General features: G+C 40.2%; 2 protein-coding genes across 3 annotated transcripts; both read left to right on the plus strand.

Annotated features, from left to right (window-relative positions):
* The first annotated feature begins 403 nt into the window (after positions 1 to 403).
* Positions 404 to 4687, plus strand: LOC146645805 (uncharacterized). Its single transcript, XM_085394678.1, has 4 exons — positions 404 to 473; positions 3852 to 3889; positions 3968 to 4123; positions 4583 to 4687. Exons 1-4 carry the CDS (start codon positions 446 to 448, stop codon positions 4685 to 4687), a joined length of 327 nt encoding a protein of 108 aa, XP_085250804.1. The 5' UTR covers positions 404 to 445.
* Positions 4688 to 9858: 5171 nt separating this feature from the next.
* Positions 9859 to 14192, plus strand: LOC146645806 (uncharacterized). Of its 2 annotated transcripts, XM_085394677.1 has the most exons (7): positions 9859 to 10004; positions 10538 to 10876; positions 11104 to 11256; positions 11831 to 11932; positions 12744 to 12778; positions 13494 to 13626; positions 13837 to 14192. In XM_085394677.1, the coding sequence occupies exons 1-7, from the start codon at positions 9971 to 9973 to the stop codon at positions 13905 to 13907; spliced, it is 867 nt and encodes a 288-aa protein (XP_085250803.1). In that variant the 5' UTR covers positions 9859 to 9970; the 3' UTR covers positions 13908 to 14192. The 2 variants fall into 2 exon arrangements, 1 of the variants encoding a protein (XP_085250803.1); XR_014909147.1 differs by lacking the exons at positions 9859 to 10004; positions 10538 to 10876; positions 11104 to 11256; positions 11831 to 11932 and having other exon boundaries at positions 12239 to 13071; positions 13494 to 14192.
* Positions 14193 to 23224: the final 9032 nt, after the last annotated feature.

Consider the following 23224-nt stretch of genomic DNA (forward strand, 5'->3'; position numbering starts at 1 on the left):
CACAAGTGTCAGTGTAACAGACACAGACAGAGGAAAGCATTGTGGGAGCTGTAGTTGTTACTGAGTGAAGCAGAATAGGGAGCTGCTCAAGTTTTAGCAGAAAGTACAACAGCAGGTACTCAATACAGAAAACTTGGTTAAAGTATAAATACTTTCTGTGCTTCATTAAATAATTTCATGCAGAAGGAAATTGATTTTTTCTGATTTGTTTTTCTGTCATTATTGATAAGCAGTTTGTCACATAAATGCCTGAGTAACTGTGTTCAGTCCAAAAACACATGTTATTCTGTATGTTTACTGCTAAATGAACCGGCTTTGCTCCACATGTTTACACTGCGAGTAAAAAACCTTTCTCTGTTAAACTCCTGCAGATGTGCTGATTTATGTGCGTCTTATTGTGGTCATTATCATCAGCGCCTTTTTAGCAACTTTTTTGATTTTCTACATGATGAAGAGGACAGCTAAACCCAAAGGTGAGGCTACAGGAAACACGCACGATGGTGTTTTTAACTCTTTAGTTGCCCTGGGTGTCCTGCTGTCTCTCCTACCACATTTTTTTGTACAGCTGACTCCCATCAGCAATTACAAGGCAGAGAAAGGTGAGCTCTGGTGCCAGAGAGCCATGTTGGTGGGTGCAGCTAGTGAGCTGTGTTTGGTGATTGTTTGCTCCTGCTCGGTGGAGAGGAGTGTTTGGTGACTAATCCTTTTTTTTAATCTACTTTTTCAGTTCACTGACTGATGCCTGACTTTTGGTTTGCTTCTTTAAATGGTGATAGCGGCTTAACCATGTCTTTTAGTTCAGTTACTAACAGAAGCATTAATAAACCTCTTTAGTTTAACCATTTTGCCTCCCTGTCTCCTTTTTTTGACCCAGACACTTTTTATCACTTTACCTCATCCCCTGGACCTTTTTAGGGAAATATAACAAAGAGTCGTCCCATTAAACCCTTTAAAAACTTAAACATAGTAAAATTTAGAAATACATATCATAGGGAACTGGTTTCTGTCCAGAAAATATTAATGTCCTGACGACATAAGTAACACAAGGAAAATGACAATTAAAAGCCTGAAATGAGCTTCCAACTGTGGCTCAAATATTCTCAAATTCAGTCTGTCAGAACTTCTAAAATCATGCAGTTTGTTTACCGGGAAAATAAAAATTTCGTCACATTATGAACACAAAATTCAAATAGAACACATAAATTACATCAAATGTTTAAACTGAGAACATGTACCATTTTCAGAAATGATGGCGCACCATGTAGCGTCCCCTCATCTTTTAACAACAGTCTGGAAACATCTGGAGACCGAGGGGACTGAGGAGACTAGCTGTTAGGAATGTCGTCCTGTTCTTGTCTGTTAGAGGTTTCGAGCTGCTCAGCAGTCCTGAGTCTTCTCTGTCATGTGTTTGGTTTAATGATGCTCCAAATATTTTGAGCTGGTCAAAGGTCTGGACTCCAGGCAGTGAAGCCAGGCTGGTGTAGTAGATACAGAATGCAGTTTAATATGGTGTTGATGAAATATACCTATATATAAGACCTTCCCTTAAAAAGACGTCTGGATGGGAGTACACCTTCCAGCATTGATGGTGCCTTTTTTCAGGTGTTGAAGCTTCCAATTCCACAGATACTGATGAACCCCCGTACCATCAGAGATGCAGGCTTTTGACCTGAGCACTGATAATAAACGGAACAGTCTTTCTCTTTAGTCCAGCAGATGCAACATCCAAGAGAATTTCAGCTTTTAATTGATCTCACTACAGAACAGTTTTCCACTTTGCTTCAGTCAATGAAAATTGATCTTTAGCTGAGAGAAGACTCCTTTACTTCTTTGAAACTTCACCTCTTTAAGATGCTCTTTTTATACCGAGTTACTGACCTGTTACGAAAGAGTTATTCTTCCAGCTGTTTGGGTTTAGCAATGCTTATTGTTCCAGCCTCCTGTTGCCCCCATGCAAACTTTTGTGAGGCATTTTTTCTGACATTAAATTCAAAATGAGCTACTGTGTTTCATGACATTATAAAAAAAAGCCTCATTTGATTGATTTTTTTTTATTTTCTAATGAATAAAATATCAGTTTAAGAGGTTTGGGAATCATTGCATTGTTTTTATTTATATTTAACACATGTCCAACATTCTTGATATTATTTTTAAAAACTAAATTGAAAATAACATTGGCCGTCCGACTGCGGTCTGGAGTGTGGGGCCTTCCTGCTGCTGCAGAGTCGGGGCGGTCTGCCTCTCCCCACCGCAGGGAAAAGGGAAACACCACCTGGGTCTTGGTGCAGTCCCCCCCTTCAGGGGCGAGGGCACCTAGACCCGGTTTGTAGAGTATGCTTGGGGAGTGTAATCGTGTGTACAACGTCTCTTTATGTCTGTCTCCACGTTGGTTGAGTGTGGAGTAAGTGCATATGAGAGCATGAGGGTGGGAATGGATGTTTGTATCTGTGTGTGCCTGTATGTCTGTGTCTATATGTCAGGTTGGGTGTCAGGCGCCACCTCTCTGGGGACATCTCAGGCCCTCCAAGGTTTGGAGGCCTATCTCCCCCTACCACCACTTCCCCTGCCAGTGGCGGACTCCCTCAGACATCGGTGCGTTGGTGGTTCTTTGTGTCCGGGGATGGGCGTCCAGGTACACACCGGCTCACTCCTTGGCGGCCGCTTATCGGGGCCTGGAGCCTGGGGCTCGCTCGGGCCACTTCGGAGGTGGGGTGCCCCCGGCCTCTCGGCCTGGGGCTCGGTCACTCAGGCGCAGCTGGCTGCCGGCGGAGCTCACGGGCGCGTCACTGCAACCCCCCCTGGCTTCTGCTCCGCGGCTGCTGAGTGAGCCCTCATCTGGGACTCTCCTCAGCTCTTTCTGGGACAGTGGCGCAGCTGCCCCTCTGTTGGTCTTCCTTGGTCTCTTGTGTTCTGGGGGCCTCTGGATGTCTGGAGTTTTGATCTCCTCCATACCTGCTTCATGCCCTGGAGGACGGGGCTGTGGCCCCCCCACACCCTCTAGCAGATTATTACATGAAGGAACCTTTTAAAAAACAAGCGCGTCCATGCTCACAGCTGTACACACGGGTGATCACACCCACAAACTACACCCTTTTTGGCTCCTACCTCAAAGCACACTGTGTTCTGTTGATCTTATGTGCTGCACAATAATGTTTAACATTTAGTATTTACTGTCATATTCCCATATATCATTGTGATGTTGTTTATTCTATTACTCTTGTTCTCTTCTGCTTGCTTTCTTTTTTCTTTCTCAGCAGGTGATCCAGGTGATTGATATATGCATTTTTTTTCTCTGCCCGTTCTGTTGGTTTTTGGTTTTTGCCCTTCTCCCCCGTCCCTCTTCTCAGCTGTTTCTCTTTCCCTCTTTCTTTCTCCCCTTCTTTCCCCCAGTCAAGTCTGTCCCGTATTCAGTAAGTGAAAATAAAATAAACAATAAAAGGTGAATCAAATGGACCATTACGGCAAGGCTGGGATGGTCAATTTGGTAAAGTAAATCCGTTGGGCATCTTTCTTTGCCTTTAGACAACAATTCTGAAATTCTGATGGCAAAAGAGCCAAACGGGACAGGCCAAAAAAAAAGAAAAAAAAAAAAAAAAAAAGAAAATAACATTTAAAACAGAGTCTATCCAGTCTAATCAGTCTACCCTTCCCTCTTTGTCAACACCATCAGTTCTTCATTTGGGAATAAGAACAATGACTGGTTAAAAGAAATTTTCATTATTGATAGGCAGGCTCCTTTTTCTTTAGTATTAATCCCTCGTTGGTCCTCTTTGTCTGATCCTTTCAGATCTACAGATGTAGTTCCGCTGGTTAAAGACTGATGTTTATCTTCTGATCTGCATATTTTTCAGGACCTCCTGTGGAGTCTGAGAGTGCTGACATCACACAGGTGAGTTTTAGGAACTGTGACACCTGAGCTTCATCACAGCTTGAGTTGTATCAATCAGCTGGTTTGTTCCTTCTGCAGGGCAACAACATATATATAGAGATCAGAGAGGGGGACAGACAGAGCAGTTCACCTCCTGCAGACGTGTCCTCAACAGATGCTGCACCAAAAACCTCCAGCCAGATGGAGATGAAAACAATAGACCTCTACAGCCTCTCCACCTCTCCTCACAACAAAGTAAGTAAAACTGTGGTCTGATTTTAAGCTCTGAGGTCAGAAATTAGGATCTACATCACAGTTTGTGCATTAAAGTAATTTATCATTGATAGATATTTTATGCGATTGCTAGTATTAATGCTTAAAAATGCTGCTTTTTAGTTTTTGTTTGTTTTTTTGCATTTAACATAAATTGCATTTTTTTTGGTTCATTCTTGTTTCATTAACAAGCTGATAGCAAATGTTTTTTAAGATTTCATACTTAAATATTTCTTGTACACATATTTTATCTTCTCTCAGAGTTTATCTGTATGAATTTTTATTCATTTACATCATATTTTGAGAGACTGAAGTTTGATTCCTTTAGGACTGAAGATGACATGAATGCAGTTGATTATACTGAAGTGGATTTCTCCCACTATCGTGCCACCAACAGCGCCCCCTGTGGTAATGCAATATATGTTTGTACTTCGTCCCCAGGTACATGCCAGCTCTGCCGACCACACCGCAGATGCTTCACCTCCTCATATGTCCAAAAACATCAGTAGTGATGCTGCTGATGAAAGCTCGGTGGCTAACAGATGAACAGAATCCATACAACAGTATATTTTTCTGTTTATGACCATCTGTCTGTCAAACAATTACACTGAAAGTTGTTTTTATTACAGCTACTTTTAGTTTAGTTTAACAGATGGCATGATGGTATGACTGGCAGGCTGCTCCTGGAGCACGATCCTTAAATGTAGTCAGCAAAAAGGCTCCAGGTGGCTAACTTCATCTATTTTATTTTAGTGTGTATTTTACCAAACCAATGGAACTCAGATTAACTGCTGTGTCACCTGTTACTGTTGTCATCAGTCAGACTGAAACAAACAATAAAAAGACAGAAAAAAATTCTAATGTAAAAATGTTTTTTAATACCTACATTTGTTAATATTTAACTTTTCAGCATAACAGCGCTGAAGTTTCAGTTGAGACTGGATGAAGGTCTGAAGTGTCTCCTTTTATTTGTTCTCTAAATAGTGTCAGAAACGTTGATGTAGCATAAATATGGAGAGAAGGTTTGCAAATGTGTACGATATGATCCACAACCGTAAAGTAAGATTGTACACAATGATTGGTGTGTAACTTTGAGGACTCACAAGTATGATTTGTTTAGTGCATGTTTTGTACAATCAGTGTACAAAACATGTACAGTGTTCCCTAGTTTATTATAGATGTAAATATTTTCTGTATAGATGTAAGGCTGTAAAACCCCTCACTACACACTTTATACACTTTTCTCAGACAGGCATGAACATTTTCACATTTTCTCTTGTTTATACACTCTCAAGGCTCAAACCTTCATAGAAAAATAAGGGGTGTGAGTGTGGGGACCGGTGATAAATGGGTCAGGAATGGAATGAAAAGGAAACCAGACAGAGGTGTTCAGTATGTAAAATAGTTTTATTACAAATAATCTTAACTTAAAGAGCCGGCAAAGCCGTTTTTTACCAGTAATGCCAAAAAACAAAGGAAGTAGTCGCAGCAACAAAGGAAAAAAACTACCAAACAAATAAAGGCGACGCTTCCCGCTTCTCACACTTCTTACTTAACTCCTCGCCACGGGGAGACACCTGTGGGGCCCACAAGCCTGTAACTGCTCACCACGGGCAAAGGAGCCTTTCCAACACCTAGAAGAAATTGTGTAGAGCAACAGGGGAAAAACCAATTCACACACAGGTCATCCCCAGCTTATATAACCTCAGAGGTGATTACTGACTGGGCCCGGATGGTAAACGAGGCCAGTGAACAGCAGCTGTGTCCTGGGGAGAGAGAAGGGTGAGAGAGACAGAGGGGTAGGAGTGGCAAGAGAGAAGGAGGCGGAGAGAGCAGGCAAACACCCCACCCACACTGTAACATGTAACACCAGTGTTATACAATGAAACCAAAGGCACATTTGTTGGGGAGAAAACTTACAAACAACAGTACAGCACACAGTCACACCGATCGAAGATTTATGTAAATATGACAAGCTGAATGCATTCTGGACTGTACAGGAAACATGGCACGAGATTGATGGACAATGGCCTACAGCCAATCAGGACGCAGAACACAATGCGCTGTAAATAAAACAAAACAAAACAAAAAAGCATGCAAATTTGCACACAAAAAAAATCTGCAAAACAGCTAGGCCACGAAAGGTGAACCGCGATTTAGCGAGGGACTACTGTACATGGATTCTCCTTCAGTCAAAAAGCCACAGTCTGCAAGTAGCTGAAAGAAAATGACGCTCACTTAACATTACACAGGATTATATATGGAATTGTGCTTCTATCTGATTGGTAAAAACTGTCAGGGAGAGGCTGTGTTTGCTTGTTTTCTCCCACAGTTACTGGTTTCTGTGGTTAAACATAGTGTGGAGTTTGGAAATGAGTGGAATTTAAATATTTCCACAAACTTGTTTCTTGCAGTTTGCAAATTATTTTGAGATTCAAACCAGTTTGATCCCCAGAAATATTTTCCTACTTTTTATTGGACATTGAATCTGTAATCAAATATTTTTTTTTATTTTTCCTCTACTCTTCTTTGAATGACAAACTTATAATAGTAGAGCTGATGAAACAAACACTCTGTGTTTTATTTCTTCTTTTAATGAGTTGAAGAGCAACAGCACAGTGAGCTTTGGATGTTTTGCAGTCCTACCACTAAAACGCACATTTCACATGCAAACATAAACACTGCTGTCACATTTAATCTATAGTAAGATTGTAACTAACGATTGTTCATCCTTTCAGCAGCACTTCAGGATGAAAACACTGGTTTGGTCAAAGCACAAACTCTCACCCAAAGAGCAGAGGAAGGAGGAAACTTCACAGTTGCATGACCTTTTTCAGCTTCAGTGTTTCTCTCATCAGCCTCCACACCACCAACAACACACAGTTTAAGCTCAACTTCAGGAAGCTCCACACCTTCATCAGCCTCCTCTGGAAGTTCAGGTACGTTATAGATTTTTATATGTATGTAGATTTACATGTGATGAAGATCCATCAATGAGTGAACTATCTAGTAGTGACACACTGTGAGATTTGGAAGAAGAACATTTCTCAAATGTAAACTTCTTTCCTCGGTGTTGAAGTTTATGTAGAATGACAATTCTATTCTGAGTAAAAGATAAAAATGTGTTGAAATAAATTAAAATACAAAAATATTGCAATCAAAGTAAAGCTGCAAATAAAAATTTCCAGTTAACTCTGCCAAACGCCTTTTCTGCATCTAGAGACAATATTGTGATTTCAGTGTTTTTATTGCATGATTAGTCTATTGAATTAAGTAATCTACATGTATTTGTTGATGAGTGCCTGCCTGAAACTGGTTTGGTCAGAATGAATTAAGAGAAGGGTTATTTTCTCTAAGCTTTGCAGATTATTTTGAGGTCTACATGAATCAGGGATACTGACCGATAGCTTGAGGGAAATAAAGGGTCTTTGCCTGGTTTTAGCAGGAGATTAATGTTGGCAGAATTCATATTTGGTGGAAGTCTGGCATTTTCCTTAATTTCTTGGAACATTCTGTGGAATACTGGTGCCAGAATCGTCCAGAATTCTTTGTAGAATTCTGCTGGAAAGCCGTCTGGACCTGGAGCCTTATTATTGGGCATACTTATCAGAGCTTCCTGGAGTTCACCTGGCGTCAGTGGCGAATCCAGTGCCATTGCTCGACTGTGTAGTAATTTTTGAAGGGTTACATCATCAAGAAACTGATCCATTTCATTTTTAGACGGGTTTATTTGTGGTTAGTATAAAGTTTCATAGAAATCCCTAAAATTGTTGTTTATTCTTTTAGTCAAAATGCCCGGGCTGTTTTTTTGTCCCAGTACAGCCCTGGGCTCGACACGCAGTGAATTAATCTGAGAGGGTGCATCAAAAAATAAATGGCTGCGCCAACGGTGCACATCGCAAATTAGCTCGCATAGACACATTAGTTGTGACTGGAATCCACAGCTGTGCGTGTTCATGGAGCTTGCATTTTCACCTGCTGGACATCACTGCCTGACAAGTTTAACTGTCTTCAGAACATTGCAGCGGCCTTATTGACAGTATTTGGCTCTACATATCTATGATTTCTAGCTGCAGCTAGAAATCATTTAGGGCATACAGCTAGATATCATTCATTTATGCCATAAATGATTTCTAGCTAGAGTAAAGAGCCATGCTCCAACTGATGTTTAACCAGTATTTTTTTTACCTCCTCTTCACCAGCAAACACAGATATTGTGTCAGCAAAATAAAATTTCAACCCAAACAAAAACGTATCGCGTGCGCCTTTCTACCAAACATTCAGGAGCAATTGCTTGATCCTTCACCTACCGGCGGCATGTGTGCCTTAATTGAACATCCGTCCAAACCATGCGCACCTCAAAGCGCAATACACAAGTCCACCAAAGGTAGCAGCAATACAACATATGGAATTACATTAAATACTCAGTTTTGAACAATATAATTATATCCTACTGCGACAGCTACACTATACATATTTTCCTGTTTAGATGCAAAGTCAACCTTTACAATGTAGACAACAGAAAATAGATATACAGTTTTTATTTTCACTCTTATTTTCATTGATTAGAATATAAAAAAAAGTGACACTAAAGTTTGTGTTCCCATCTAGTGATATTATTTTATCATCATGTTATTATAGCACGAGTTTCATTTGGCTTTGCACCAAAATAGAAACATCTTCCAAAGAGCTACTTTTTACTTTATAAATTTGAGTACATTTCAGAACTTGAGTAAAGAAGTTCAATCAGTACTTCAACTTTTACTGGAGTATTTTTTAACAGTAGTATTTGTACTTCTAGGTAAGTGCAGAATGTCTGTACTTTTGTACTCTGTGTGCAACTCTTATAATAGGCTGGGAGTATGCTTGTGCTGTGAGGTCCTTGCCTCCACGTGGTTATGTAACTGAGCGGTGGACAGGATACATTTATATTTATTATGACTTATATATATATAGTCTACTTCTTTTGTATCTTTTTGACCTGGGGTTACAATTTCTTGTGAACGGGTAAAATAAAAACGTAACATATATAAGGTTATTCTGTTTGGTCAGAGTTTTGTTACAACACAATATAAAAAAATAAATTAACTTCAAATAAAGAAGAAAAGAATTATTACAAAAGTAAACACTTGGTAAATATTTTCCTTTCCTCCATTATTGTGTTTAGGTTTGGGTAGAGAATGCATGAATTTCTGAACATTAAAAGATGTTATGATACACAATTTAAAATAGAAATTTTAAATAAATAAAGATTTTATTTCTGAGTCTTGTGATAAATGAAATATTAAATATTGTTTGTTTGCATACTGCCCCTCTTTAATTTCCAAAGTCTTTAACTGACTTTCATTCATTTGTTATTTTTATGTCTGTTTCATCAGACATAATGTATTGAGACCAAATAGTTAAACAACGGTGCATTATTTTGATCAAAAGTTCCAGATATGCCTCTGTGAAGAACATTTTTGCAGAGAAGATGCAAAAATAGCCTTTAGGAAGATTGTAGTGTTGTGTTTGATCTGATGAAAATGGAGGACTGACAGCATTTTAGTACAATGAGCAAGCCTAGTTTAAACTAATAATGTATAATTGTAGTTTAGTAAACCTCAAGCAGTAAGTTTCTTTTGAGCCATAAAGAAACACTGTTGCAATAGGTGTGTGTGTGTGTGTGTGTGTGTGTGTGTGTGTGTGTGTGTGTGTGTGTGTGTGTGTGTGTGTGTGTGTGTGTGTGTGTGTGGTTTGAAGGCGTGACCTCATCATTAAGAGAAGTAAGAAGTTCCTGGTTTGAAGTGAAGACGAACTGAAGCAGCATTAAACCATCAGAGCTCTGAGATGAAACACACTTTGCTCTGCTTCATCTTCCTCAGTGAGTAAATTCTCTTCTTACTTCTGTCACTTTCTCCGTTCTAAGTCTTATTTGTCTCCATTTTATTGTCATTTGTATGTAATCAGCTGGCTTTACAACTTGCTTCACTTCTTTGTTCTCTCATACAAATTATTTCGTTCTGTGATTAAACTGAGTGTTTGGAAAAGAGTCACTCAAACATGCAGCTTATAGAAAGGACACTTTTTAATAGTTATAAAAAGATAAAACCCTGAAATATAAACATACGTCGAATTCAAAGGTTTACACAAACTTCTGCTTTTGCATCACTGCATTGTGCAAATCATTTTGATTTCACTTTTAACCCCAGAAATGACTTTTTGAATTTTTATTGTACATTTAGTCTGCAATCAAAAAATTTTTTTCTCTATCCTTCTGAACATCTTAGTAGAGCTCCTTAAGCAACACTGAATTATTATTTATTTCATATACTGAAGAGGAACAACACAGTGACAACCATCTGTCTTAGTTTAACATATAAGAAGATTGTAACTAATGACTGTTCATCCTTTCAGCAGCACTTCAGGATGGAAACACTGGTTTGGTCAAAGCACAAACTCTCCCTCACAGAGCAGAGGAAGGAGGAAGCATCACAGTTAAATGCAGCTTTTATTTCTCTGGAAGCAGGAAACTCTTCTGTAAGAAAAAATGTAAAGATGGAAACATTCTTGTTGAAACATCTGATGATGCAGCTCAGAACGGCAGATACAGCATTAAATATGAAAACTCAAATAATATTATGTATGTGAGCATCACACAGCTGAAACAGTCTGACTCAGGACGGTACAGGTGCTCTTTGGAGAGAACTTTGGTTCGAGATGGAAACGATGATTTTGAGCTGATTGTCACAGAAGGTGAGTTTCTGCTAACAGTCGTGTTTGTCTTTGAAGGTGTGACAGAAGCTTCACGTCTCAAAAGCAGCTACTTTTCCTTCAAATCACCTACAGATGTTATATTTATCTGAAACATCAAGTTTCATCAGTTCTGCTGTCAAACAGCCCATAACCACGTCAGTCACATGCAGATATATAAACTGCTTCAAGTGGTCTTATTATGACTCTGATGCTTTCATTGTTCACAGCTTCAACCACTTCAACACCAAACGGGACTCTGAGACCTTTTTCAGCTTCAGTGTTTCTCTCATCAGCCTCCACACCACCAACAGCACAGAGTTTAAGCTCAACTTCAGGAAGCTCCACACCTTCATCAGCCTCCTCTGAAACCAAACATGCAGGTACAATATACTGGGTGGCTGTCACTCAGGAGGTAGAGCCTGTCATCTGCTAATTGGAGGGCCAGTCGTTTGATCCCAAATTCCAGTGTGCTCATCAGTGTAACGGTTGGATAGAAAGCACAAACGTGTTTGTCTAAAAAGATGAATAAGGCAGGTCGTACGAGTGCTCGAGTAGAAAAGGGCTTTGGGCTCATAATGTGTTTTTATCAGAGAACTACATAGGAATGACACATTAAGAGCTGTGGAAGAAGCGCTCTGATCTTTAAGTGACTTAAATGAGAAGCAGGTGCTCAATGCAGAAAAACTTAGTGAAAAAGTAAACAGTTTCTATGCTTTTGAGTAACTACTTCATTAAATAATTTAATGCAGAAGGAAACTGAAGTCAATAGTTTTAAAAAAAAATTGTTCCATCATGCTTGATAAACAGTTTGTCAGGTAATGTTCGAGGAACTGTTTTCAATCTAAAAATACACGTTACTCTGTATGTGCACAACTTTACTGCTAGATGAACAGACCTGCAGGCCACATGGTTACACTGTGAGTAAAAGAAATCTTCTCTGTTAAACTCCTGCAGATGTTCTGATTTATGTGGGTCTGATTCTGCTCGTTATGATCGTCGTCTTATCAGCAGCTCTGCTGATTTTCTACATGAAGAGAAGGACCACTAAACCCAGAGGTGAGGCTACAGGAAACAAACACAGTGTTTTCATCACATTTCATCACAGTAAAAATTATTTTCTCACTTTTTCATGCATGGATTAAATATTCTGTCAATCAACGCAAATGTCAACATGCAGCATGTATAATATGCTCCTTTGTTCAGTGTATTGTCATCATAAACACCTTTAAAGCAGATTATTTACCAAAGTGTAATTGTCATTTAGATTTATACAGGGAGAACAAATAGAAAAGATTTTTTCTCTTTCCCAGTTTTCCACCTTTTTTTGTATAAAATCAGCGTAACTCTGATCCAGTCACCACGATGAGAGTGTGTCTACGTCATGGTAACACCAGATAATCTCAGACTGACAGAGCTGCTGTGAAAACAGACCGTTGGACTGAAAGGTGTTACTGATCGGATGGTGACGATCACCAACACAGTCTCACTTGGATATGTTCAAAAATAATCCTTCAAAATTACAGTTTTATCAAATAACCATAAAACACAGGGAAACATGGCACCATGGCTGATCTGTCTCAGCCCAGAATGTCTCATTTTGCATGAATTAAGTCAGGTGTGACGTTTCTGTCACGCTGTTTTCACCTTTGAAGTTCAGTCTGTTTGTAAAAAGAGCACCGGATGTTCATTTATGACTCACAACAGAATCTGACTGATATGATTTTGATTCTTTATCAGTCATGTGTCTTATCTAACTGTAGTTCATATGAAGTTCTTCATATCGTTCCTGAGTTTAGTTCCTCAGGTTCTTCTTCCTGTAATGTGCCTTAAAGACAGACGTTTATTTTCTGAGCTGCATGTTTTTCAGGACCTCCTGTGGAAACAGAGTATGCTGACATGCAGGTGAGTTTTAGGACCTGTGACACACATCAGCTTCATTATTGTTTGCTTTGTATCTGTCAGCTGGTTTGTTCTCCTGCTGCAGACCATCGGGTTCTATAAAAGATATTGGAAAGTGTGACAAACCGTGCAGGTCACCTTCTATAGAAGTGTCTTCAGTTTATGCCACCACCAAAGACCCGCGTTCTCTTTTGACATTGGGGCAGAGGCTGGTAGGAGGAGTTGGCTGTCTGGTCGGGATCTGGGATGCAGGGCTCCATCTCTCTGGGAAGATCTCAGCCAGTCATGTCTGTCCGGTCTGTAATAACTTGAAATAAAATAAATAAATAATAACAACAAAGACCATAATGACCATAATGATCCACTGGTCAAAATAAATCCATTGGACATCTTTCTTGGCCTCCAGACAATAATTCTGATTACTTTAGCAATCAGAATTATTGTCTGAATTATTAAAGTATCAAATGGGACAGGCAAAACATATACATGTATGTATACACACAAACACACACATATATCTATAGATATATATAAACATCTTTCTGGTGGAAAACAGGTCTATCAAAAGTTGTTTTGTTACAAAAGTATTTTGAAAGATGATTTCAGAGGCTTTATGATAATTAAAGGGTTTTTTTGGTTTTCATATATTTAAGATTTTTTTTAATTATAACATATTTTTGGAGTCTAATGTTTGATCTCACCTCTTTATCTCTTTAAGGCAGATAACCTCTGCTACGCTGAAGTGCATTTTCCCCACATTCCTGTCACCAGCAGCGCCCCCTGTGGTGAAGCAACTGATGTTGTCTACTCAATGCCTCAGGTGGACCTGAGTACTGCCATCCACACCAAAGGTGCTTCACCTCCTCTGTACGCTACTGTTGCCTCACTATGAATTACATCAGTAGTGTTTTTTTAAACCTGTCCTGTCCAGCAGAATAATGGTCTGAATGCTTTGTTGTGCCAAACATATTTGCTTTCCCAAGAGGAGCACCATAGACTCTTTTTAGGTTTTTGTTATATTTATTTGTTTTATTTTATTATTCATATTTTTCTCTGTATAGATATTAAGCTGGAATGGACAGGGGGTGAGGGATGTATTGGCAAAAGACAGGAGAAGAAATCAGAGGACTAGAAGAAGAAAAAGGAAAGAAAAACGAGAGAAAACAATGAGGGTGGGGAAAAAAATCGAGTTTGAAGTATGCAGTTATATAGCCTGAGGTTAAAGTTGTTTTTATTAGAGCTGCTTATAATTTAGCTCAACAGATATATAATATAAAGATGTTGCTTTTATGATTCTGGATGAATTTAGTGAAACGACTGCAGAAAACAGACTGCTTGGAAACAAGATATCTTTCAAGGAAGACGAAAAGTGAAGAGATGCAGTAATCTACATGTTTTTAATGAAAATAAACATGAACATTGGCACTTTTGACAGTGTATGGTTTTTATTTTCTTTTTATAAAATAATTTATAAATATTAGAATACGCAGATTTCCTTCACTTCTGCAGTGAAAATGTTTAGACTCAGCTTCTTCATAAAAACAATATTGTAAAAGAAAGCAACAGGACTTCTTAAACTTTTTGAGGATGTTTCATCTTCAGTTCTAAAAACCCAGAGGTGGAGAATCCCAGGTGTTTGAATCCTAGTGGTCATTGGCCCACTATTGATCATGTGCCTCATCAAATGAGCCAAGGTGTGAAAAACAATTTTGGGTGAAGCCATATTTATTGCCCCACACCATCATGTGATCTACTGAGGTCACCTGATGCAAGGTGTGAGTTAGGATTGAAGGACCTGGGAAGGGATCTCAAAACTGGTTTGTTTGTCGATGGCTGATAGGTGAGCTCATAAATCACCTCCTCTGTTCAATGATGGTCATTTACAGTGGACATAGACGGCCACTTCAGAAACACCTGTCTTCTTGGTCCGAAATGGGAACACTGGCACTCTTTAAAATATGTCTTTCGTCTTTAAAGAATAAGGTGCAGATGTATATCTGAGTCTCATCCTGTCGAAGTGGCTCTTCTATGTTTGTCATGCTTTTATGGGGTGGATGCTCCATGGACTCACCGCACACCATACACAATGTTGCTAAGGTGTTGTATTTATTGCCTGTTTTTTTCTAGCTTTCCAAGTTTGTAATTTGTTCCTGTTATTTATTGATTAGCTTGTGTTTGAGATTTTTTCCCTTGGGGTGAGCTAGTGTTTGTCTTAGGGTCTGTCCTGGTCTGAAGTGCACTGGCATGAGCACTGAGTTTAGCTGAAAACCTGCCACATAAGGGAGCTCTTGGTGGTGGCGGATGCATCTCTCACCCTCTCCCTCCCTTATCTTTCCTGCTTGGCTTCTATGTCCTTGTCTAGTCTCGTCTAACTCTAACCCTCAGAGAGACTCTCAGTCTTGCTCTCTAAAACCTGATTTGATCAACTGGTCCCTTACCAAAATTGACACCCTACCCTCGACCAGAAGCCTAGGCTCGGGAGAGCCTGATTGTCCTGCAGAGACGTTTGCTGCTGGATACTCAGTGGTCGGTTGCGTCGGGTGCCTGGCGACACTCTCGATGGAGGACACTGAATGACATGACACCATGATAACAGAGTTCTGGCTGATCGGAGATGGCTCGGACCAGGCTTATCGAAGAACAAAGAAAGCGGTTACAGCTGTTCAAAACCCCACAAGGCTGGCTGATTGACAAAGGGCAAGGCATGAGTACTGAGACTGTGTTTATTGAATGCAATATGGCTTTGCAACGGGAAATTAATAGACCTGGTGACCAGTGGTCGACATTAAGAACAACTGCAACTTCTTTAATGCTACCTGTTCCGACCTGTCTCCCCAGTGTGATGTTTGTGTAATGTATGAATGGTTGGAAGGGGTCCAAATAAAGGATTCATCATCAAAACACTGTTATTCCAGCAACATGTTGTTAATCATTTTTACCTTTTTACTTCTTATGTATTCAATCATTAAATGTACAAAGTAGCAACAAAAAATATTTCTGTATATCTAAATTACGTGATGTTCTGACTACAACGCTGCTAAGCAGCTGCAGGGCTCATCAAATAAATTAAGTTAATATAGGACTTAAATTGGAAACAGTATGTGTCAATGCAAGATTTAAATAAAAGTGACAGTTGGAAGCAGAAAAAAACCTCTTACACTCATACAGAAAGTTTTACAGACAGCATTACAATGCTCAAAGAAAAATATAATAACAGTAAATACTCCAAGCAAACTAAAAAAAGCATGTGCATGTGCAATTAAAATAAAAGTGACAGGTTTTTTAAAAATAAATGTCAGGGCATTGAAGGTAAACAGACAGAGGGAGAGGATGGTGATCACCTGACAAAATAAAAACAATGTGGGCTTTATAGATATATGGGAAACTTTCTGGGGAAAACCTGGCATTGTCAGGAGAGACAGCATCCATCCCACTTTGGATGGACCTGCTCTAATTTCTAGCCAATCTAGCCAAATGTAAGAAAGACCCCAAAATGTGACTAATCAGAGGTGTGACCAGGAAGCAGAGTTGCAGTCTCTGCAGCTTCTCTCCTCCTGTTATCGACCCCCAAAAATGCGAACGTGTGAAAATGAAAGCTTTAATATGGCATTAAATCTATTATTAGACTCAACTGGCTTCTCTCAAAATGTAAAGAGCCCACTATAAAAAAAAAAGCCGTCTATATACCCCGTATAAAAAAGCCATCTGTAAAACTAGAACCTCTTACTATTCTTCACTGATTGCAGAAAATAAGATGAACCCTAGGTTTGTCTTCAGCGCTGTAGCCAGGCTCACAAAAAGTCAGATCTCTGTTGAGCCAGAGATTAACTAGTTAATTTAACATTAACTAGACTTGGCTGACCAACCTGTGCACTGCCTGGCTTTATTACAAGAAGGCCTATGACTCGATGCCCCACACCTTGATCCTGGAATTCCTAGAATTGTACAAGATCAACAGGACCCTAAGAGCCTTCATCAGGAACTCAATGGGGATGTGGCGGACAACACTAGAGGCCACCTTCAAGCCAACAGCACAAGTCACCATGAAGTGTGGGATCTACCAATGAGATGCTCTGTCCCCACTGCTGTTCTGCATAGGCCTGAACCCCCTCATTGAGATCATTGGCAAGACTGGCTACGGATACTGACTATGGAATGGAGCAATCGTCAGCTCATCCTCTATCAGGCTGTATGCCAAGAGAGAATAAGACATCGATTCACTGATCCACACCACCAGGATATACAGCAACAATACTGGAATGTCGTTTGGACTGGAGAAGTGTAGTCAGATGATAAAAAAAGAGAGAGAAGGTAGTCAGAACTGAGAGGATCAAACTACCAGAAGGGAACATTACAGACATGGAGCACAGCTACAGTGGGGCAAAAAAGTATTCAGTCAGCCACCGATTGTGCAAGTTCCCCCACCTAAAATGATGACAGAGGTCAGTAATTTGCACCAAAGGTACACTTCAACTGTGAGAGACAGAATGTGAAAAAAAAAATCCATGAATCCACATGGTAGGATTTGTAAAGAATTTATTCGTAAATCAGGGTGGAAAATAAGTATTTGGTCAATAACAAAAATACAACTCAATACTTTGTAACATAACCTTTGTTGGCAATAACAGAGGTCAAACGTTTACTATAGGTCTTTACCAGGTTTGCACACACAGTAGCTGGTATTTTGGCCCATTCCTCCATGCAGATCTTCTCGAGAGCAGTGATGTTTTGGGGCTGTCGCCGAGCAACACGGACTTTCAACTCCCGCCACAGATTTTCTATGGGGTTGAGGTCTGGAGACTGGCTAGGCCACTCCAGGACTTTCAAATGCTTCTTACGGAGCCACTCCTTTGTTGCCCGGGCGGTGTGTTTTGGATCATTGTCATGTTGGAAGACCCAGCCTCGTTTCATCTTCAAAGTTCTCACTGATGGAAGGAGGTTTTGGCTCAAAATCTCACGATACATGGCCCCATTCATTCTGTCCTTAACACGGATCAGTCGTCCTGTCCCCTTGGCAGAAAAACAGCCCCATAGCATGATGTTTCCACCCCCATGCTTCACAGTAGGTATGGTGTTCTTGGGATGCAACTCAGTATTCTTCTTCCTCCAAACACGACGAGTTGAGTTTATACCAAAAAGTTCTACTTTGGTTTCATCTGACCACATGACATTCTCCCAATCCTCTGCTGTATCATCCATGTGCTCTCTGGCAAACTTCAGACGGGCCTGGACATGCACTGGCTTCAGCAGCGGAACACGTCTGGCACTGCGGGATTTGATTCCCTGCCGTTGTAGTGTGTTACTGATGGTGACCTTTGTTACTTTGGTCCCAGCTCTCTGCAGGTCATTCACCAGGTCCCCCCGTGTGGTTCTGGGATCTTTGCTCACCGTTCTCATGATCATTTTGACCCCACGGGATGAGATCTTGCGTGGAGCCCCAGATCGAGGGAGATTATCAGTGGTCTTGTATGTCTTCCATTTTCTGATGATTGCTCCCACAGTTGATTTTTTCACACCAAGCTGCTTGCCTATTGTAGATTCACTCTTCCCAGTCTGGTGCAGGTCTACAATACTTTTCCTGGTGTCCTTCGAAAGCTCTTTGGTCTTGGCCATGGCGGAGTTTGGAGTCGGACTGTTTGAGGCTGTGGACAGGTGTCTTTTATACAGATGATGAGTTCAAACTGGTGCCATTCATACAGGTAACGAGTGGGGGACAGAAAAGCTTCTTACAGAAGACGTTACAGGTCTGTGAGAGCCAGAGATTTTCCTTGTTTGAGGTGACCAAATACTTATTTTCCACCCTGATTTACGAATAAATTCTTTACAAATCCTACCATGTGAATTCATGGATTTTTTTTTTTTCACATTCTGTCTCTCACAGTTGAAGTGTACCTCTGGTGCAAATTACTGACCTCTGTCATCATTTTAAGTGGGGGAACTTGCACAATCGGTGGCTGACTAAATACTTTTTTGCCCCACTGTACAAGTATCTGGGGATCCCACAGGCAAATGGGAACCACGAAGAGGCTGTTAGGAAAGCTGCAACCGCCAAGTATATGGTTATTAGTGAGTGTATGTTAAGCGGAAAGAAGCAGGCCAGGGACTGGCCTCGGGCAGCAGAAACCCAAGAAAGAGCAGGAAGAGGAGGAACCATCAAGACCCTCGGGCCAAATTTGGCCCACAGGCCAGAGTTTGACACCTATGCAATAGACACAGCTGTCAAGGCACACTACCCCTGCGGGCATACACTGACTTAGACTTTGCTCTCAAGACACTGACATGGAGTCTCACTCAATCATCTCGGTCGGTGGATGCTTCACCACACCATTAAGCATCCTCCTCGTGGTCTTCCGGCTACAGCCACTCCCACACACACACCTCCCTATACATACACGCATGAGAACAAAAAAACTTGACAGCAGAGCAGTGCACACACATTTTCACAAAATATAAAAAAGTCCACAACTGCTCAGGGACCCTGGGTCGCTCAAACCCAGGTCGCTGACAGTACCCCCCCTCTAAGGACCGGCTCCCGAAGGCCCAAAAACAATCACCAACCAAAAACAGAGTTCAGACCAACCCAGGGTGGGTGGTGGGAGGTCTAGCACGGAGAGCTAGAGCCTTCCCAAAATAAACAAAAGGAAAAAACTCTTCCAGGTTCATACTCCCAAAATCCGACCATGCATCCACCAGCAGTATCTAAATAGTTCCCACAAAATAGTGGAGTCCAGTGGCGGCCGCGTTGCAGCTCAGGTGGCCTGCAACGGGCCATGCTGGACGTGGACGTGCAGGCCGAGCAGGCCGTGCTGGACGTGGACCTTGTCCCTCCAACGTGCTGACCTCTGGCTCGGATTGACCGGGTCCCCCAGGCACGCTGACCTACGGCTCCTGCTTGGCAGTTTCCCTCAGCACTACAGCTGTATATTATCAGTCATCTCTGGTTGAAGCGTGTTCACTACAGCCGTTTCCATCATTTTCACACCATTAACAACCGTGTGCCCTCCTGCATTTCCCTCCTTTACATCATACTTACCCCACACTTCCTCTTCGCCTCTGTTCCCTTGAAGTCTGTCCATTGTCCACTGAAGTCTGCTTCGGTCGTCACTCTCTCCCCCCGGTGGCACTCTTTAACACTTAATCATACTTGCTGCAGAATTTCTCTTTATTCTAACTGAGATCCAGCCTGTGGGGAAAACTCACTGACAACACTCATCATCACAGCTTCAATATCCAGCTTTAATTTCATGATTCTGTCTGGCACTCTCTTCACCTCCACAACACTGTTTATATACTCCTGCTTCAATATTACCCCTACTTAATTTCACTTAATCATGGTAGAGCAGATTGAAACAAATGAACGATTATTTACATGACACATGACATGATCCTCTATTTTAACATTAAAAATACATTATCCTGAGTTAAGCTCAGCCAGCAGTCCATGCAGATCAGCTGAAGCTCATCTAAACATGCTGCTGCAGAGGATTAAGGGGAAGCAGCAGTGAACTGTTGAAATGGTCAATATTAGCCAATCATGTATCCTCAACACATACACACAGTTCTTACATGTACCTGTATACAGAAGTTTGCAGCTCTTTACAAGCTGTGTTGTGAAACTTTGTGCATGCACAGCAGAAGTATAACAGCACATCACTGCGAGATGAAAAAACACTTTTTTGATGTGGTTATTAGTGAGTGTTTATTTTGTTATTGTTCTTCTTGGTTTAGTTTCTTGTTTAGTTTTTAATGTCTGACTGATCAGAGAAACTGCTCTCTGAACATGATCATTGTTTAAATAATCTAACATTTTACTTTTCATAAAAGTTTCATAAAAGTCCTGATCCTGAGGTTTGAAGGCGTGACCTCATCATTAAGAGAAGTAAGAAGTTCCTCGTTTGCAGTAAAGAAAGAAACAAAGCAGCATTAAACCATCAGAGCTCTGAGATGAAACACACTTTGCTCTGCTTCATCTTCCTCAGTGAGTAAATTCTCTTCTTATTTCTGTCACTTTCTCCGTTCTAAGTCTTATTTGTCTCCATTTTATTGTCATTTGTATGTAATCAGCTGGTTTTACAACTTGCTTCACTTCTTTGTTCTCTCACACAAATTATTTCGTTCTGTGATTAAACTGAGTGTTTGGAAAAGAGTCACTCAAACATGCAGCTCATAGAAAGGACACTTTTTAATATTTATAAAAAGATAAAACCCTGAAATATAAACATACGTCGAATTCAAAGGTTTACACAAACTTCTGCTTTTGCATCACTGCATTGTGCAAATCATTTTGATTTCACTTTTAACCCCAGAAATGACTTTTTGAATTTTTATTGTACATTTAGTCTGCAATCAAATATTTTTTTTTCTCTATCCTTCTGAACATCTTAGTAGAGCTCCTTAAGCAACACTGAATTATTATTTATTTCATATACTGAAGAGGAACAACACAGTGACAACCATCTGTCTTAGTTTAACATATAAGAAGATTGTAACTAATGATTGTTCATCCTTTCAGCAGCACTTCAGGATGGAAACACTGGTTTGGTCAAAGCACAAACTCTCCCTCACAGAGCAGAGGAAGGAGGAAGCATCACAGTTGGGTGCAAATTTTATTTCCGTGAAAGCAGGAAACTCTTCTGTAAGAAAAAATGTAAAGATGGAAACAGTCTTGTTGAAACATCCGATGATGCAGCTCAGAACGGCAGATACAGCATTAAATATGAAAAAACAGACACTCTGTCATATACTCTGTATGTGAGCATCACACAGCTGAAACAGTCTGACTCAGGACGGTACAGGTGCTCTTTGGAGAGAACTTTGGTTCGAGATGGAAACGATGATTTTGAGCTGATTGTCACAGAAGGTGAGTTTCTGCTAACAGTCGTGTTTGTCTTTGAAGGTGTGACAGAAGCTTCACGTCTCAAAAGCAGCTACTTTTCCTTCAAATCACCTACAGATGTTATATTTATCTGAAACATCAAGTTTCATCAGTTCTGCTGTCAAACAGCCCATAACCACGTCAGTCACATGCAGATATATAAACTGCTTCAAGTGGTCTTATTATGACTCTGACTCATTGTTCACAGCTTCAACCACTTCAACACCAAACGGGACTCTGAGACCTTTTTCAGCTTCAGTGTTTCTCTCATCAGCCTCCACACCACCAACAGCACAGAGTTTAAGCTCAACTTCAGGAAGCTCCACACCTTCATCAGCCTCCTCTGGAAGTTCAGGTACGTTATAGATTATATACACCTCATTCCAAATTATTATGCAAATTGTGTTTAAGGATTAAATAAGTTTTTTTTTTCAATTAAACCCATGGATGGAATTGTGTCTCAGGGCTCTTTGCATGACTGAAATCAATCTCGGACACCTATCATTAGTTTGCCAGGTGAGCCCAATTAAAGGAAAAACTACTAAAGCAGGATGTTTCGCATTATTGAGCACACCACCATTTTCAAGCAATAGGAAGGAAAAATGATCTCTCTGCTGCTGAAAAGCATGAAACAGTTGAATGCCTTGGACATGTAATGAAAAACTCAGCTATTTCGAAAAAACTTAAGCGTGATCAGCATGTTAAGAGATTTGTGGTTGTGCCGACTGTCATTTGAATCGACTACTTAGGAAAATCAGAGGAAAATGTAATTTGCATAATGATTTGGAACGCGGTGTATATGTACATTTATATGAGTTGAAGATCCATTAATGAGTGAACTACACAAGGATGACACATTAAGAGCTGTGGAAGAATCACTCTGATCTTTTAGAGACATAAAAGAGAAAAACTGTAGAAATAAATGAAAAATAAGTTTCCACCGCAGCAGGTCAGCAGCTGAGAGAGGACACGTTATGATCAGAATAAATTTAAAAAAAATCTGAAACATTTCACTTGCCAGAAAAAAAAACAAATTAATAACTATTTGATACAATAAAGTAAATATAATGTGAATGAGAGCTGGGATTGGCCTGTGGTCATTATTGTTTATACCACAGGCCTATCCCAGCTCTCTGATGCATTCATCATAGAGCGTTTGTAACTGTGGCCCCCAGACTCTGGAACTCCCTTCCTTTGAGCCTGAGATCTGTGGATTCAGTGTTTTCATTCAAAAAACAGCTAAAAACTCATCTTTTTAAACTTGCTTTTGGTTGATTTGTGTTTTTATGTTTTAGCTTTTCTGTGATTGTTATCTTGAAAGGTGCAATACAAATAAAATGTTACTTTACTTACTTACTTGGTTGTTCTGGATTTATCAGTTCTGCTCTTTTATTGTGTCTACAAAAGCTTAATATTTGCTTATGATCAAATCTTTCCTGTGAATTGATATCTTGAACCAATAAAACCTTTCATTAAAGCAGAAAATGTTTCTTTGTCTTCCTGTGATCACATCAGTTTTATTTTCAAAAACACGTCATGATGGACTTTTCATCTGTTTCTCACTTTTTCTACAA

The sequence above is a fragment of the Rhamphochromis longiceps genome, linkage group LG20 (assembly GCF_057381845.1).
Source record: "Rhamphochromis longiceps isolate RC_006_pf linkage group LG20, R_longiceps_female_GT1.1, whole genome shotgun sequence".
In the NCBI taxonomy this organism is placed as follows: Eukaryota; Metazoa; Chordata; class Actinopteri; order Cichliformes; family Cichlidae; genus Rhamphochromis; species Rhamphochromis longiceps.

Bases quoted from the DNA above. Each gene is read 5' to 3' on its own strand.
- LOC146645805 (XM_085394678.1), top strand. From the start codon at position 446: ATGATGAAGAGGACAGCTAAACCCAAAG. The intron at 474-3,851 runs GTGAGGCTACAG...CATATTTTTCAG, and splicing joins GAGGACAGCTAAACCCAAAG to GACCTCCTGTGGAGTCTGAG. The intron at 3,890-3,967 runs GTGAGTTTTAGG...TTCCTTCTGCAG, and splicing joins AGAGTGCTGACATCACACAG to GGCAACAACATATATATAGA.
- LOC146645806 (XM_085394677.1), top strand. From the start codon at position 9,971: ATGAAACACACTTTGCTCTGCTTCATCTTCCTCA. The intron at 10,005-10,537 runs GTGAGTAAATTC...TCATCCTTTCAG, and splicing joins GCTCTGCTTCATCTTCCTCA to CAGCACTTCAGGATGGAAAC. The intron at 11,933-12,743 runs GTGAGGCTACAG...CATGTTTTTCAG, and splicing joins AAGGACCACTAAACCCAGAG to GACCTCCTGTGGAAACAGAG.